We start from the raw sequence: 15,556 nt of genomic DNA on the forward strand, positions 1-15,556 counted from the left end.
CTCCTAGCTCTGATGATGTCCCCCAGTTGGGTCATGAAATGTCTGCAAGAAAACCTCCCAAGCTCGGAGTGCGCCAAGGAGCCCACCGTTGAAGCCTGAGCTACAAAAATGGTTTTAGCTCCACAAAGCTGTCTAGAAACAGCGAGGAACCAGCCCCTGCCGCGTCGGCCCACCCCCTGGGTGCATGCCGGGGAGGTGTCACCCTTAGTGAGGAATGAAGAAATGCACCATCACCTGGAAGCGGCCAGCAAATGGCCTTCGCCTACTTCACCTATCCGGCTTGATGGGCTCTGCCCCGGTCCCAGCCCCCTTCTGCCAGAGACCCTCAGATCTGTCCCACTCCTGCCCAGGCCCCCACAGGCCCCCTTGACGTGAACCATGTAGAGCTGGCCACGCCCACCAGTAGGCCACACCCACTCCATCCACACCCACCCAGTAGGCTGCCCCCCCCTCAGAGCAACCACAATGCTGATGCGCCCCTCAATGAAATTGAGTTTGAGACTCCTGGATTATGCCCACCTTGGTCAAGGGCTTGGGGTAGGAAACCCCCCTTAAAAAACTTAGGATCCCATGAATTTTGGGCCTGGCCATCGAATTCCTGGTTTTTTGTTTTTTTTTTCGCTTTCCCGGTGCCGAGCCCAGCTTTTGAACGTGCGAACGTTGCAGGAAGTAATTGGATGAAATTTCTTCCGAATCTGCCTCAATGGTCCACATTTTCCAGTAAATTCGGATGATTCAAAAGCAAATTGCAGAGGCCTTGAACAGATCTGAGCAATTAGCCCGGTCCTTAAAAGCGGCTCAGTTGTTTGTTGTTGTTTTTTCTTCTTCTGTGACTTAATTGTGGGAAATTGAGCAAAAAAAAAAACCAATCTCACTGTTGTTTATTGAGCCAAAAGAAAAGCCCACACCCCATTGTGGGTTCCTTTAAGCCAGAAATCGATTGCCTTTTTTTGTGTTTTTATTTTTTTGAGCCAATGGATGTATTTGAAGCATTTGGGTGGGCTGTTCCCCAAAATCCGAGGGGGGGGGTCAGAAAAGTCAAAATGGTGGCTGCAACAACAGGACCAAAGCCGTGCCCCTTTTTAACCCTAACCCGCCACCCACCCACACAGAGAGCCTTTTGGGTCAGAAAGCAGTAACTGTTACAAGTGGCCAGCTCCAATGCACCCATTGCTCAGAAGGCAAAACTGATCAGGTATCCACCACAGTTTTTAAAAGTAAGGAATGGTATACAACAGTGACTGCGAACCTTTTAGAGACCGAGTGCCCAAAAACTGACCCCGCCCCTGTTCCACCCTTTGCCCCGCCCCCACCCTGCCTGCCCATGGGGCCACTCACCGCCTCCACAGCCCACTGCAGATCACTCAGGCAGCCCAACAGCACCATGGCGGTCTCCAGGGCCCTCTGCCCGCGCCCCGCAGCATCAACTGCGTGCGATGGGGCGTGAGGGCAGAGTCTTGTCTACACTGCTGGGCTGCCATGTCCTTGGCTGCGCTGCTCCCGGTGGGCCACGCTCGGGGGTGACTCTCCTCCAGGGGGGCTGCTGGAGAGGGGGTCATGAGGGGAGGCAAGGCTGGGGTAACGGCACGTGTGCCCACAGAGAGGGCTCCGAGTGCCGCCTCTGGCATGCGTGCCGTAGGTTCGCCACCACTGGTATACAATATTCTGAAGGAGATTGATCTGAAAAGAATTATGGGCAGATAGCACAATGTTAGATTCTTTGATGATCTTTTCAGGGCATTTTCCAAATACAGATAGTCTTTTAGAATAGAATATAGAATAGAATTAGAATGGGATGGGATGAGATGAGATGGGATAGAATAATGAATAGAATAGAATAGAATAGAATAGAATAGAATAGAATAGAATAGAATAGAATAGAATGTTGTTGTTGTTGTTAACTGCGAAGTCGTGTCCGACCCATCGCGACCCTATGGACAACATTCCTCCAGGTCTTCCTGTCCTCTACCATCTTCTGGAGTCCATTTAAATTCACTACTGCTTCAGTGACTCCATCCAGCCATCTCATTCTCTGTCGTCCCCTTCTTCTATTGCCCTCAATCTTTCCCAGCATTAGGCTCTTCTCCAGTGAATCCTTCCTTCTCATTAGATGGCCAAAATAGAATAGAATAGAATAATGAATAGAATAGAATAGAATAGAATAGAATAGAATAGAATAGAATAGAATAGAATAGAATAGAATAGAATAATGAATGGAATGGAATGGAATGGAATGGAATAGAATAGAATAGAATAATGGAATGGAATAGAATAGAATAGAACAGAATAGAACAGAATAATGAATAGAATAGAATAGAATAGAATAGAATAATGAATGGAATGGAATAGAATAATAGAATAAGAATAGGAATAGAATAGAATAGAATAGAATAGAACAGAATAGAATAATGAATAGAATAGAATAATGGAATGGAATGGAATAGAATAAGAATAGAATAGAATAGAATCTTTATTAAGAATAGAATAGAATAGAATAGAATAGAATAGAATAGAATAGAATAATGAATGGAATGGAATAGAAATATAGAATAGAATAGAAGAATAGAATAGAATAAGAATAGAATAGAATAGAATAGAATCTTTATTGAGAATAGAATAGAATAGAATATTGAGAATAGAATAGAATAGAATAGAATAGAATCTTTATTGAGAATAGAATAGAATAGAATAGAATAGAATAGAATAGAATAGAATAATGAATGGAATGGAATGGAATGGAACAGAACAGAATAGAATAGAAAGGAACCTTGGAGGTCTTCTAGTCCAGCCTCTTAACTTACAACAATTCGTTTAGTGACTCTTCGAAGTTATAACGACACTGAAAAAAGTGTCTTAATGGCCGTGTTTTACACTTACGAACGTTGCAGCATCCCCCCCCCATGGTCACAGGATCAAAATTCATATGCTGGGCAACTGACTCGTATTTATGACGGTCGCAGTGTCCTGGTGTGTGTGTGTCACGTGATCCCCTTTTGCGACCTTCTGACAAGCAAAGTCAATGGCTGGAAGCCCGATTCACTTAACAACCGGGTTACTAACTTAATAGCTGCAGTGATTCACTTAACAACTGGAGCAAGAGAGGTCATTAAATGGGGCAAAACTCATTGAACAAATGTCTCACTTAGCAACCGTGCTGGTCATAAGCCAAGGACTTACCTGTATCAGAAATGAATTTGCGGGGACTTTTCCATTGCCTCATTAGCCAAAAACGGATTTCATATTCCAATTTCCGATGCAGAACTAATGCCGCATTTCCACCCTGTGTTCTGTTTTCAAAAGAAATCTGCTTCTATTGTCGTGCTCGTTGTGTTTGTGTGCGTGTGTCTGTGTGTTTTAAATTCCTTGGAGAGTTTTTATGGCTATGTTTTATTTCCCAGCAATATTTTGTAGTGAACTCTGGCAACAGCAAAAAAAATCAAAAACAAAAAAAGGAGGGGGGTTTTTGCTGATATTGTAGCTTCCTTGACAGACTGTGTGAAGTGGAAATGAGGTCACATCCAGAGATGGTCTGGTTTTTTCCTACAGTTTAAAAACAACAACAACAAACCAGACCCTAAATCCAGTGAAGCTAAACACAATTTCCTGGACATTTCCAAAGCTGTTGCTAGAAGCCAAATTAGCCTTTGTTATCTTTCTCTTCCTGGAATTAAAATTCCAGGCTGCAAAGATTCAAAACTTTGAATTTCCTATTTCCCAAGATTGTGCCCTATAACAGAACAACACAGTTGGAAGGGAGGTCTTCTAGTCCAGCCCCCTTGCTCAAGCAGGAAACATATACCATGCCAGACAAATGGTTGTCCAATCTCGTCTTAAACACCTCCAGTGATGGAGAAGGAAGGAAGGAAGGATAACAGAGTTGAAAGGGACCTTGAAGGTCATCTAGTCCAACCCCCTGCTCAGGCAAGAAACCCTATTCCATTTCAGACAAATGGCTGTCCAGTCTCTTCTTAAAAACCTCCAGTGTGGGAGCATTCACCGATTCTGGAGGCAGGTTGCTCCACTGGTTAATTGTTCTCACTGTCAGGAAGTTTCTCCGTAGTTCTAGGTTGCTTCTCTCCTTGATGAGTTTCTCCATCCGTTGCTTCTTGTCCTGCCTTCAGGCGCTTTGGAGAACAGATTTGAGCCCCCTCTTCTTTGTGGCAAGCCCCTCAAATATTGGAAGGCTGCAATCATGTCACCCCTCGTCCTTCTCTTTGTTAGATTAGACGTACCCAATTCCTGCAACCGTTCTCCATCTATTTTAGCCTCCGGACCCCTGATCATCTTTGTTGCTCTTCTCTGTGCTCCTTTTCAGAGTCTCAACATCCTGGATGCTCCATCACTGGAGGTTTTTCAGAATTGATTGCACAACCTTCTGTCTGAAACGGTCTAGGGCAGTGATGGCGAACCTTTGAGAGACCGAGTGCCCAAACTGCAACCCCAAACCCACTTATTTATTGCCGGGTGCCAGGTGGGCGTGGCCCACTGGGTGGGCGTGGCTGTGGTGGTCATGGCAGACTGGGTGAGTGTGGCCAAGGTGGGCGTGATCACCTCGATGTTGCTCGTGGGGAGGGACGCCTGTGGGGGCCGGGCCGGGTTGGGGCAGATCCAGGGGGTCTCTGGCAGGTGGGGCGGTGGGCAGGAGGCACGTGCTGCGGGGTGAGGCGAGGCAAGGCGAGGCAGGGCAGGGGTGCCATTGCCGCAGGGCAAGGCGGGCCAGAGGCCGGGGCAGCTGCTGCCTGACACCATCACCCCCCCCACACACACAGAGGCCAGCGAGCACATGGGGTCAACGGTGTCCATCAGCAGCCACAGTCTGCCGGCCCCTCGACCGACGCACTCTGGGGCTCTGTAGCCCACTGCCAGCAGTTCAGAGAAGCATAGATGCAGTGGATCGTGCCCGGAAAAAGAAGAGCATACAAGGCCAGGAGGGATGGGACAGGGGGAGGGAAACCAGCCATGCTGGGATGCATCTGGCCACGTGGGATCTCAGCGAGTTAGCGGGCGGCTGATTGAAGAGACATGGTTACCATCTCCGGGGCATGGCGCATGTGCCCACAGAGAGGGCTCTGAGTGCCGCCTCTGGCACGCGTGCCATAGGTTCGCCACCACTGGTATAGGGTTTCCTGCCTGAGCAGGGGGTTGGACTAGAAGACCTCCAAGGTCCCTTTCCGCCTTATGATTCTATTGTAATCAGTGGAAGGGCTTGCCTTCAGATGTTGTGGGTGCCCCAACACTGGAGGTTTTGAAGAAGAGATTGGATAACCATTTGTCTGAAACAGTATAGGGCTTCCTGCTTGTGTAGGGGGTTGGACTAGAAGACCTCCAAGGGTCCCTCCCGACTCTGTTATTTCTGTTATTTTGTTAAATGTGTTCGGTTGTTTTCTTCCTTTTGCAAAAAGCTTTACAAGCCTCTTGGGAATAGCCATCATTTCTGAATTTGCTTTCTCCATTATCGTATTAGTCAAATCCAGGGTTTCTCTTTGGCATTACCGCTTGCCTGTCAAATCTTCCTTGACACGGTCTACACCACCAGTAGATGATTCCAGAAGAGGGAAAAAAAAAAAGCTGATTTTTTTTTTTACCCCCCCAAGGCAACGCCTAAGGCAGGACGTATCTCACAGAAAATATTAAAGACCATCCAGAATAAGGTGCAGTGAACAGGAGGCAAACCTTGGCTACCTCTGTAAGTCCTGGGGATTGTTTTTTTTTTTTTTTTAAACCAAATTTTGATTTGAAAAGTTCAGTGTGGGTTTGGCTAAGGGATGCTGGTTCCCTTATCGGAGTGATGCCGTTCGAATTTATTTAATTCTGATCTAAGGGCATAAAGCTAAAACCTTTTTTTTTTTTTAAAGTGAAAAATGGAAAGGGGAGACTTTTGTATTAACCCAACATAGCAGAGGGCTAACGTTATTTTTTTTAAAAAAATTAAATTAGAAGTTTGCAACCTATCGTTGCTTGGTCGTAACTTGGAGAAGAATTATGGAATTAAGACAAGCCAAAGCCATCCGGTTGAAAACGAGGTTTAGGCGTTCAGTCCAATTTTTAAGAAAAGACTGGACAAACGTTTATTTGGGATGGAATAAGGACTACTGCCTCGGGGGGGGGGTTAGACTAGAAGACCTCCAAGGTCCCTCTCAGAGTTAGGATTCTATGATTTTAAACATTTGATGATTAAGACAAAAACAGACCTATTTGTGGTCCAACCTTCTGTCGGGATGTTTATTCAAGCTTTTGTAGGCGAATCGAAGAAAGAATGCAAAATGATTGCGTCGTTTGATTGCTATTCAATGCAACTTAATTTAATTTTTAAATAAGAGGCGTTATTTTCCCTCTTTTCGTGCGGGAATATTAAATGAATATTCCAGACCAAACACGATCCAAAGCAGAAACGTTTTATTACTGGCAAAAAAAAGAACCACGAGTTTATTTTCTGAAATGAAAAAAAAAAGGGGACCTCAAAATTCTTGAATTTGGCTAGGCTAACCAAATTCAGAAAAAGAGAGAGAAAAAAAAGATTTCTGTAATGAAAACAATCAGTATCCCTTCTAGCTCAACACTTCTAGAAATCCCTGTTTCTTACAGCCACAGCAAAGTTGAACATGGATATTTTTTTTTGCAGGCAAGAAAAAAAAAATAACATTTATAAAGGGAATGTTACAGGTAATCCTCGACCTTACGACCGCAGTTGAGCTCAAAATGTATGTCGTTAAGTGAGAAATTTGTGATGTGAGTTTTGCCCCATTTTACCCCAGAATGCTAAGCAAGGTGGTGGTTGCGTGAACCGTGCCCAATTTTACAACCTTTTTTGCCCCCGTCATTAAGCGAATCACTGCAGTTGTTAAATGTATCACCCGGTCGTTAAGTGAACCTGGATTTCCCCACTGACTTTGGCTTCTTGGAAGCCAGCTGGGAAGGTCACATGACCCCGGGACGCTTCAACCCATCATAAATACGACATCGGTTGCCAAGCGCCCAAATTAGATCATGTGGATGCTGCGATGGTCGTAAGTGCGAGGACTGATCATAGGCCGTTTTTTTTTCAGTGTCGTAACTTCAAACAGTCCCTAAACAAATGGTCGTAAGTTCTCTTAATGACTCTTACAACAAACGTTGTAAGATATAGTTGTCATGTGATCGTCCCATTTTATGACCTTACAGTCATAAAGGGCAGACTCCCTTAGAGTCAAATGTCTGCCTATATTATGACATCTCCACCAGCATTTTAATTCGCCCCCTGATCTTTCTAAAAAAAAGATATTTGCGAAGGATACCGATAGAGGAGAATATTTATAGATCAGAGTTGATCAGTGGGGTCCTTGCTGTTCTCTGAGCTCGGTTGTTTTCCTGCAGACGTTTCATGACCCAACTAGGTAACATTATCAGTGCTGGAAGGAATGGGATTGGAGGAGGAGGAGGAGGAGGAGGAGGAGGACGATGACGACGACTGTGGGGTCCTTGGTGCTCTCTGAGTCATTATTTTCTTGCAGACATTTCATGACCCAACTAGGTAACATTATCAGTGCTGGAAGGAATGGGATTGGAGGAGGAGGAGGAGGCGGGAGAGGAAGAGGAGGAGGAGGAGGAGGAAGAGGAGGAGGAGAACCGTGGGGTCCTTGCTGTTCTCTGAGCTCAGATGTTTTCCTGCAGACGTTTCATGACCCAACTAGATAACATTATCAGTGCTGGAAGGAATGAGATTGGAGGAGGAGGAGGAGGAGGAAGAGGACGACGACGACTGTGGGGGTCCTTGCTGCTCTCTGAGTTTCATTGTTTTCTTGCAGACATTTCATGACCCAACTAGGCAACATCATCAGTGCTAGAAGGGAGAGGGGATTGGTTTCAATTAGAATATATATTAGGACTAGAATATAAATTGAGAGTAAACCCCGCTCCTTTCTAGCACTGATGATGTTACCTAGTTTGAGTCATGAAACGACTCCAAGCTCAGAGAACACTACAGTGCTCCTCCTCCTCCTCCTCCTCTTCCTCTCCCCAAACTCTTCTAGCACTGATGACGTTGCCCAGTTGGTTCATGAAACATCTGCAAAAATGCAACCATCTCAGAGAGCGCCAAGGACCCCACAGTCCTCCGCTTCCTTCTCCTTCCTTCTAGCACTGATGACATTGCCTAGTCGGGTCATGAAACGTCTGCAAGAAAACAACCAAGCTCAAAGAGCACCAAGGATCCCTCAGTCTTTCTCCCCTCCTCCTCCTCTTTCTCTTCCTCTTTCTTCTCCTCCTCCTCTTCCCCTTCTCCTCCTTCTTCTTCCTTCCACAACTTCCACTCCCCTTCTAGCGCTGGAGATGTTACCTAGTTGGGTCATGAAACATCTGCAAGAAAACCACCAAGTTCAGAGAGCACCAAGGACCCCCACAGCCCCCTTCCCTTCTAGCCCTGATGATGTTCCCTAGTTGGGTCATGAAACATCTGCAAGAAAACCACCCAGCTCGGAGAGCACCAAGGACCGGTGTTTCATTTTGCGACCGATGTCTCATTTGTAGCTTCCAGGTGAGGTGAGTCCTTCGTAACTGGCCATGTCGAGTATTCTTGGGAAGATGAGAAAGCTTGGTAGCTCAGATCTGGAGGAATCTGAAAGCACGGATGATCACACGGACGGCGAAGACGCTGCAGCGGGCACACCCAAGGGGACGAAGCACGGCATCTTTGCGAGACGAGCGCGGTTCGGGATTGGCGATGGTGACAAGGACATGGCTCCCATGGACTCCTTCTACCATATGGAGCAGCTGGCCTCCAACCCCATCATCAAGTTCAGCCTGAGCTTGGAAAGAGGGCGGTGTGGGAACCACTGTCCCAAGTAAGAGGACTCGTCTACTCTAAACTTTGCTCAGGATGAGGTTGTATATTTAGATTTTAGGCTAAAACAGAAAGCGAATGTTGCATGTTGTTTAGAGACAATTTAGTTTAGTGCAGTGGTTCTCAACCTTTTTAATGCCGCGACCCCCCCCAACCGGTCGTAAGTCGAGGACTACCCAACCGGTCGTAAGTCGAGGACTACCCAACTGGTCGTAAGTCGAGGACTTTCCTTGCCCGGGAGCGCCGCACATGCATGGTGCCGCCCCCTGCACTGGCCGAGGCGTAGCTGGCAAGCGGCAGAGACGGCGCAGGCCGACCACCGGCTGGTCTACCAGCTGGTCCAGCCCAAGGGAGGTAAGGCACCCGCCGGGCCCCACTCGTGCCAGCAATCCTACCTGCGCCTGCCGGCCTCCCACCTCCCAGCCCTGGCCCTCTTTTACTTACATTTTTAGTAGTTGCTCAGCAGGGAGGGGTGGAAACTTCCAGACAGCTCACCTTCGCTGCAGACAACTTGCAGCACCGTTTGCAGAATGGGACTTTTGGCGGGCTCAGCAGGGCAGAGACCGCCTGGACAATTCCTATTGGCTTTTGAAAGCCAATAGAATTAGACTCTATTCAAGAGAGTCTATTCTATTGGCTTTCAAAAGCCAATAGAATAAAAGGGAGGAGCACAGCTAAGGAAAAGGGGGAAAAAATGGCGGACTGCGTTGTTTGGCGACCCCCGTGAAATGGTCGTTCGGCCCCAAATGGGGTCCTGACCCACAGGTTGAGAACCACTGATTTAGTGCTTAAGGCACTGGGATAGAAACCAGGAGGTGGGGAGTTCTAATCCTGCCTTAGGTAGGAAAGTCAACTTTGGCGAATCACCAGGAGACAAAACGTTCTAGTTCCACCTTAGGTACGGAAGTTGGTTGAGTGATTTTGGGCCAGTCAGGAGACGGTGAGTTCTAGTCCCACCTTAAGCATGAAAGCTGGCTGGGGAACTTTGGATCAGTCCCTCTTTCTGAGCCCAACCCACCTCCTAAGGTTGTTGTGGGGACAACAGGAGTAGCAAGAAATGTTATGTACATTTCTTGCCTTGTGTTACTTATAAAACTAATAAACGTAGGATATAATAAATAAATAGATAGTCTGGGCATTTCCTTTCTCCAGGTTGGAACAAGGTCCAACAATGCCGTATTGGAAAAGAGAAACATCAAAGATTTGGGGGCATTTGGCAGTTTTATTTTCAAATAAGTCACTTTTTTCCCCAGTGCCATTGCAACTTTGAATGCTCACTAAACGAATGGTTGTAAGTCGAGGACGCTCCTGGGTATCAGCTTGAAAAGTGGTTATCAGACTTGCGATTTTGGCGACCACGAAGTAACATGAGACTCTTTTATCAGAGATGCAGGAAAAGTGGGCTTCCAGTTACCGCTGACAGTCAGCAGAGTCACTTCAGCAGTGCAATGGGAGGCATATAAACTAACAAACAAACAAACAAACAAACAAACAAATCTCATCCTCTCCCCTTCCCTTCAGCAGGCTACTTGCCACAGCATCCATCGGTGCATGTGCTGGGAAAGCTTTCAAGATATACAATTGGAGGAGTCTCTTTAGACTCGTGATTTTGGCAACCACAAAATAACATGACTCTCCTATAAGAGATGCAGGAAAAGTAGGCTTCCGGTTACTGCTGACAATCAGCAGAGTTGCTTCAGCAGTGTGATGGGAGGCATATAAATTTAATCAATCAATCAATTAGCAAATTTCATCCCCTCCCCTTTCCTTCGGCAGGCTACTGTCCAGAGCATCCATCGGGGTATGTGCTGGGAAAGTTTTCAAGATATACAATCGGAGGAGTCTCTTTAGACTCGCGATTTTGGCAACCACGGAGGAACTTAACTGTCCTATAAGAGATGCAGGGAAAGTGGATGTCAACGCTGCAAATATTGTATATTCTTGCTTTTGACAATATGCAGAATTGTCTGGTAATTATGGGGTTAATACAGAGCAGAAGGGGGGTTGGGGGTAAAGCCCGGGAAAGAAAAAGGAAGAAAACATTTGACCTTCACACTAATTGGATAATGTGAGATGTGACGGCTAATTTAGGGAGGGAACAGGCTGATAATTTAACTGCTCAGAGGAAGAGAACTTAGATCAGTGGTCCTCAACCTGTGGGTCAGGACCCCATTTGGGGTCGAACGACCATTTCACGGGGGTCGCCAAACAACGCAGTCCGCCATTTTTTCCCCCTTTTCCTTAGCTGTGCTACTCCCTTTTATTCTATTGGCTTTTGAAAGCCAATCGAATAGATTCTCTTGAATAGAGTCCAATTCTATTGGCTTTCAAAAGCCAATAGGAATTGTCCAGGCTGTCTCTGCCCTGCTGAGCCCGCCAAAAGTCCCATTCTGCAAACGGTGCTGCACCAGTGGAGTAGTCCTCGACTTACGACCAGTTGAGTAGTCCTCGACTTATGACCGGTTGGGGGTCACAGCATTAAAAAGGTTGAGAACCACTGACTTAGATCCTAGCATCCCTCCGTTATGCATGTGCCAACATTTTTGTAACAATCACTGACTTTTAGGCAAATAAATGCCTGGATGTTCTTTGAAGTGTTTCATTAGCCAGAACCATAACAGTGGACTTCCTGTTACCGCTGACAATCAGCAGAGTCGCTTCAGCAGTGCGATGAGAGGCATATAAATTTAATCAATCAATCAATCAATCAATTAGCAAATCTCATCCCCTTCCCTTTCCTTCGGCAGGCTATTGTCCACAGCATCCATCGGGGTATGTGCTGGGAAAGCTTTCAAGATATACGACCGGAGGACTCTCTTTGATGCCGTAGCGCAAGGAGACACGAGCCAGTTGGATGACTTGCTGATCTTCTTGCTGGAATCGGTAAAAAACCTGACCGATGCGGAGTTTAAAGGTGAGTGAGAGAAACATTGGTGTGCGCACGTCACAACGAACAATGTGATATCCTGTGGAGACAACATTTATTTATTTATTTAGGAGACTTATATACCGCTTTAAGTGCAAGCACTCTCTAAGCGGTGTACACCAGTAAGCAATGTATATATATATATATATATTTACATTGCCCCCAACAATCTGGGTCCCCATTTTACCTACCCCGGAAGGATGGAAGGCTGAGTCAACCTTGAGCCGGTGAGATTTGAACCGCTGACCTGCTGAACACAGTCAGCTAAAGTGGCCTGCAGTGCTGCACTCTAACTGCTGCGCCACCTCGGCTCATTCTCCAGAAAGACCCAGGTTGGATTTAGTAATTACAGGGGGTCTTCAACTTACGACCGCAACTGAACCCAACATTTCTGTTGCTAAGTGAGATAATTGTTAAGTGCCCAAATTTTACAATCTGTCTTGCCACGATTGTTAAGTGAATCACGGCAGTTAAGTTGATAATACAGTCGTTAAGTGAATCTATCTTCCCCACGGACTTTTCTTTGTCAGAAGGTCACAAAAGAGGATCACATGTTTCCCCGGGATACGACGACCGTCATAAAAATGAGCCGGATGTCAAGCATCCCAGTTTTGATCATGTGATCATGGGGATGCTGGAATGGTTGTAAGAGTGAAAAACGGTCATAAATCACAATTTTCAGTGCCGTAACTTCGAACGGTCACTAAAGGAGCTGTTGTAAGTTGAGGACTATCTATTCTCCACATTTTCACCAAAAGATTGTTTTTTATTCTTCTTTAATAGAACACCCTTTTCTCAGGAGAGTTAGAAGAAGATAAAACTGACAATCTGGTGTTTTTGTTTTAATCTGCCTCACGATGGGCTCATTTTGCAGTGTAACGATGCTAAGAAAAAGAGGCATGTCTTGAGCAGAGATTTGAAGCTGCATGACACATCTTCACACAGCTTCACAAACTCTGAGTTTATTGTTTCTTATATACTTTTTACATACATAGACTTTACCATTAACTGCTGACATTTTACCTTTAGAAGTTTAATCTTTAGCTGTTGACATAAACTAATTGAAAAATTCCTTCATATAAGCAATTATTTTCTAGTAACATTACCTGTTGAGAGCAGGTAAAAACAAATACAGGTAAATTAGAAAAGGAGAAAGAACTGATAAAGACAAGAAGAGATAAAGACAGGAAGAGATAAGGGGGAACTTAAAGCATATTATTTATTTAGGTGGGTAAGATATTAAGTCAAAAGGGGGTGATCTTTTGGCTGCTTCCTTGGGACAAAGGGTATCAAAAGGTTATGAGGTTTGTGGGGGGCAATGCATGGCAGTTTGCTGCACGTGCAAATTCCTCCACATTGCAGAATCTTTTTGTTGGATTCGGGATGTTTGCTCTCATTTGCAATCTCTGCTTTATTTATAAAAGTGATTTATTGCTGCGTTTCACAACCTTGGCAACCTTAAGAGGTGGGGACTTCAACTCCCAGAATCCCCAGGCTGGCTGGGGGATTCTGGGAGTTGAAGTCCACACCTCTTAAGGTTGCCAAGGTTGTGAAACACACAGATTTATTGGAACTATCTCCCTGCTGTCACTGCAACAAAAGATCTCAAAGGGGTTTTACAACCAAATGTGAAAGGAATCGGAAAACCACTCTGAGTAGAAAATCAGGAGCATGAAACCCGCCTGGTACAAACGAGAGGAAGGAAGTAATAATATTTACAATAAGATTTGAAAGTCTTGAAAATTGGACTCTTATTTTCACCCTGGAAATGATGCTGTTGAGTTGTTTCCAAAGTGTTGTCCTTCTTGCATAGCAGTTCTTACGAATACGAAAGTCTGGAAGGCTTGGAAGAGAGAAAATACCCCAGCCAGTAAGGAAGCCCACCCCTCTTAAAGCAGGCTGGCTGGGGAATTCTGGGAGTGGAAGTCCACACATTTTAAAGCAGGCTGGCTGGGAGATTCTGGGAGTGGAAGTCCACACATCTTAAAACAGGCTGGCTGGGGAATTCTGGGAGTGGAAGTCCACACATCTTAAAGCAGGCTGGCTGAGGAATTCTGGGAGTGGAAGTCCACCCCTCTTAAAGCAGGCTGGCTGGGGAATTCTGGGAGCGGAAGTCCACCCCTCTTGAAGCAGGCTGGCTGGGGGATTCTGGGAGCAGAAATCCACCCATCTTGAAGCAGGCTGGCTGGGGAATTCTGGGAGTGGAAGTCCACCCATCTTAAAGCATGGCTGGCTGGGGGATTCTGGGAGTGGAAGTCCACCCATCTTGAAGCATGGCTGGCTGGGGGATTCTGGGAGCGGAAATCCACCCATCTTGAAGCAGGCTGGCTGGGGAATTCTGGGAATGGAAGTCCACTCATCTTAAAGCATGGCTGGCTGGGGGATTCTGGGAGTGGAAGTCCACACATCTTAAAACAGGCTGGCTGGGGAATTCTGGGAGTGGAAATCCACACATCTTAAAACAGGCTGGCTGGGGAATTATGGGAGTGGAAGTCCACCCCTCTTAAAGCAGGCCGGCTGGGGAATTCTGGGAGTGGAAGCCCACCTATCTTAAAGCATGCTGGCTGGGGAATTCTGGGAGCTGAAGACCACCCCTCTTAAAGCAGGCTGGCTGGGGGATTCTGGGAGTGGAAGCCCACCCCTCTTAAAGCATGCGGGTGGGAAATGGAACCCACTCCAGCTCTTTGTAGTGCCCAGAATTGAATGCCGTCATCTGGAGCAGCGACTGGGTGGGGTGAACAATGATAAGGTGGAGCTTGTAGAAAATCTGTAAAGTTACAATACTTCGTTGTTCATGTTGGCATAAAGGTATACAGATATAAAAATGTCTTGTATAAAAATGTACATAGGCACAAGGCAGGAAAAAATGCACATAAAATTCACATCAGAATATGGAATATAACATCAAAGCATAAACATATGCCTGGAAACATAAAAACACACATAAAAGCACAAATCATACATAAATGCATAGAAAAGCACAGAGAGGCATTAAAACAGAGAAAAAGCAGGAAAAAAAAATCACATAAAGCCAGTATAACAGCATACAAAAAGTACAGAAAATGGCTCATGGAAGCTTTAAAAACAGACATAAAGGCCTAACATGCACATAATAGAAGCATAAAATTCACATGGAAGCCTTAAAAACACACATAAAGGCATAAGATGCACATAGAAACATAAAATGCACATGGAAGCCTTAAAAACACACATAGGCATAAGATGCACATAGAAACATAAAATGCACATGGAAACCTTAAAAGCCCACATAAAGGCATAAGATGCACATAGAAGCATAAAATGCACATGGAAGCCTTAAAAACACGCATAAAGGCATAAGATGCACATAGAAACATAAAATGCACATGGAAGCCTTAAAAACACGCATAAAGGCATAAGATGCACATAGAAGCATAAAATGCACATGGAAGCCTTAAAAACACACATAAAGGCATAAGATGCACATAGAAACATAAAATGCACATGGAAGCCTTAAAAACACGCATAAAGGCATAAGATGCACATAGAAACATAAAATGCACATGGAAACCTTAAAACTCGGATAAAGGCATAAGATGCACATAGAAACATAAAATGCACATGGAAGCCTTAAAAACACGCATAAAGGCATAAGATGCACATAGAAACATAAAATGCACATGGAAGCCTTAAAAACACGCATAAAGGCATAAGATGCACATAGAAGCATAAAATGCACATGGAAGCCTTAAAAACACGCATAAAGGCATAAGATGCACATAGAAACATAAAATGCACATGGAAGCCTTAAAAACACACATAAAGGCATAAGA

General features: G+C 45.3%; 1 protein-coding gene across 1 annotated transcript in view; it reads left to right on the forward strand.

Annotated features, from left to right (window-relative positions):
• The first annotated feature begins 5,656 nt into the window (after positions 1–5,656).
• TRPV1 (transient receptor potential cation channel subfamily V member 1) overlaps positions 5,657–15,556 on the forward strand; it is a 35,563-nt gene continuing 25,663 nt past the window's right edge. Inside the window, exons 1-3 of the mRNA XM_039321330.1 lie at positions 5,657–5,686; positions 8,506–8,819; positions 11,566–11,732. Coding sequence (XP_039177264.1) covers positions 8,539–8,819; positions 11,566–11,732 — 448 coding nt within the window. The 5' untranslated portion in view covers positions 5,657–5,686; positions 8,506–8,538. The remainder of the gene's footprint in view (positions 5,687–8,505; positions 8,820–11,565; positions 11,733–15,556) is intronic.

This window comes from Crotalus tigris, unplaced genomic scaffold (genome assembly GCF_016545835.1).
Source record: "Crotalus tigris isolate CLP2741 ecotype Arizona unplaced genomic scaffold, ASM1654583v1 scf7180000023738.1706062, whole genome shotgun sequence".
Taxonomy (NCBI): domain Eukaryota; kingdom Metazoa; phylum Chordata; class Lepidosauria; order Squamata; family Viperidae; genus Crotalus; species Crotalus tigris.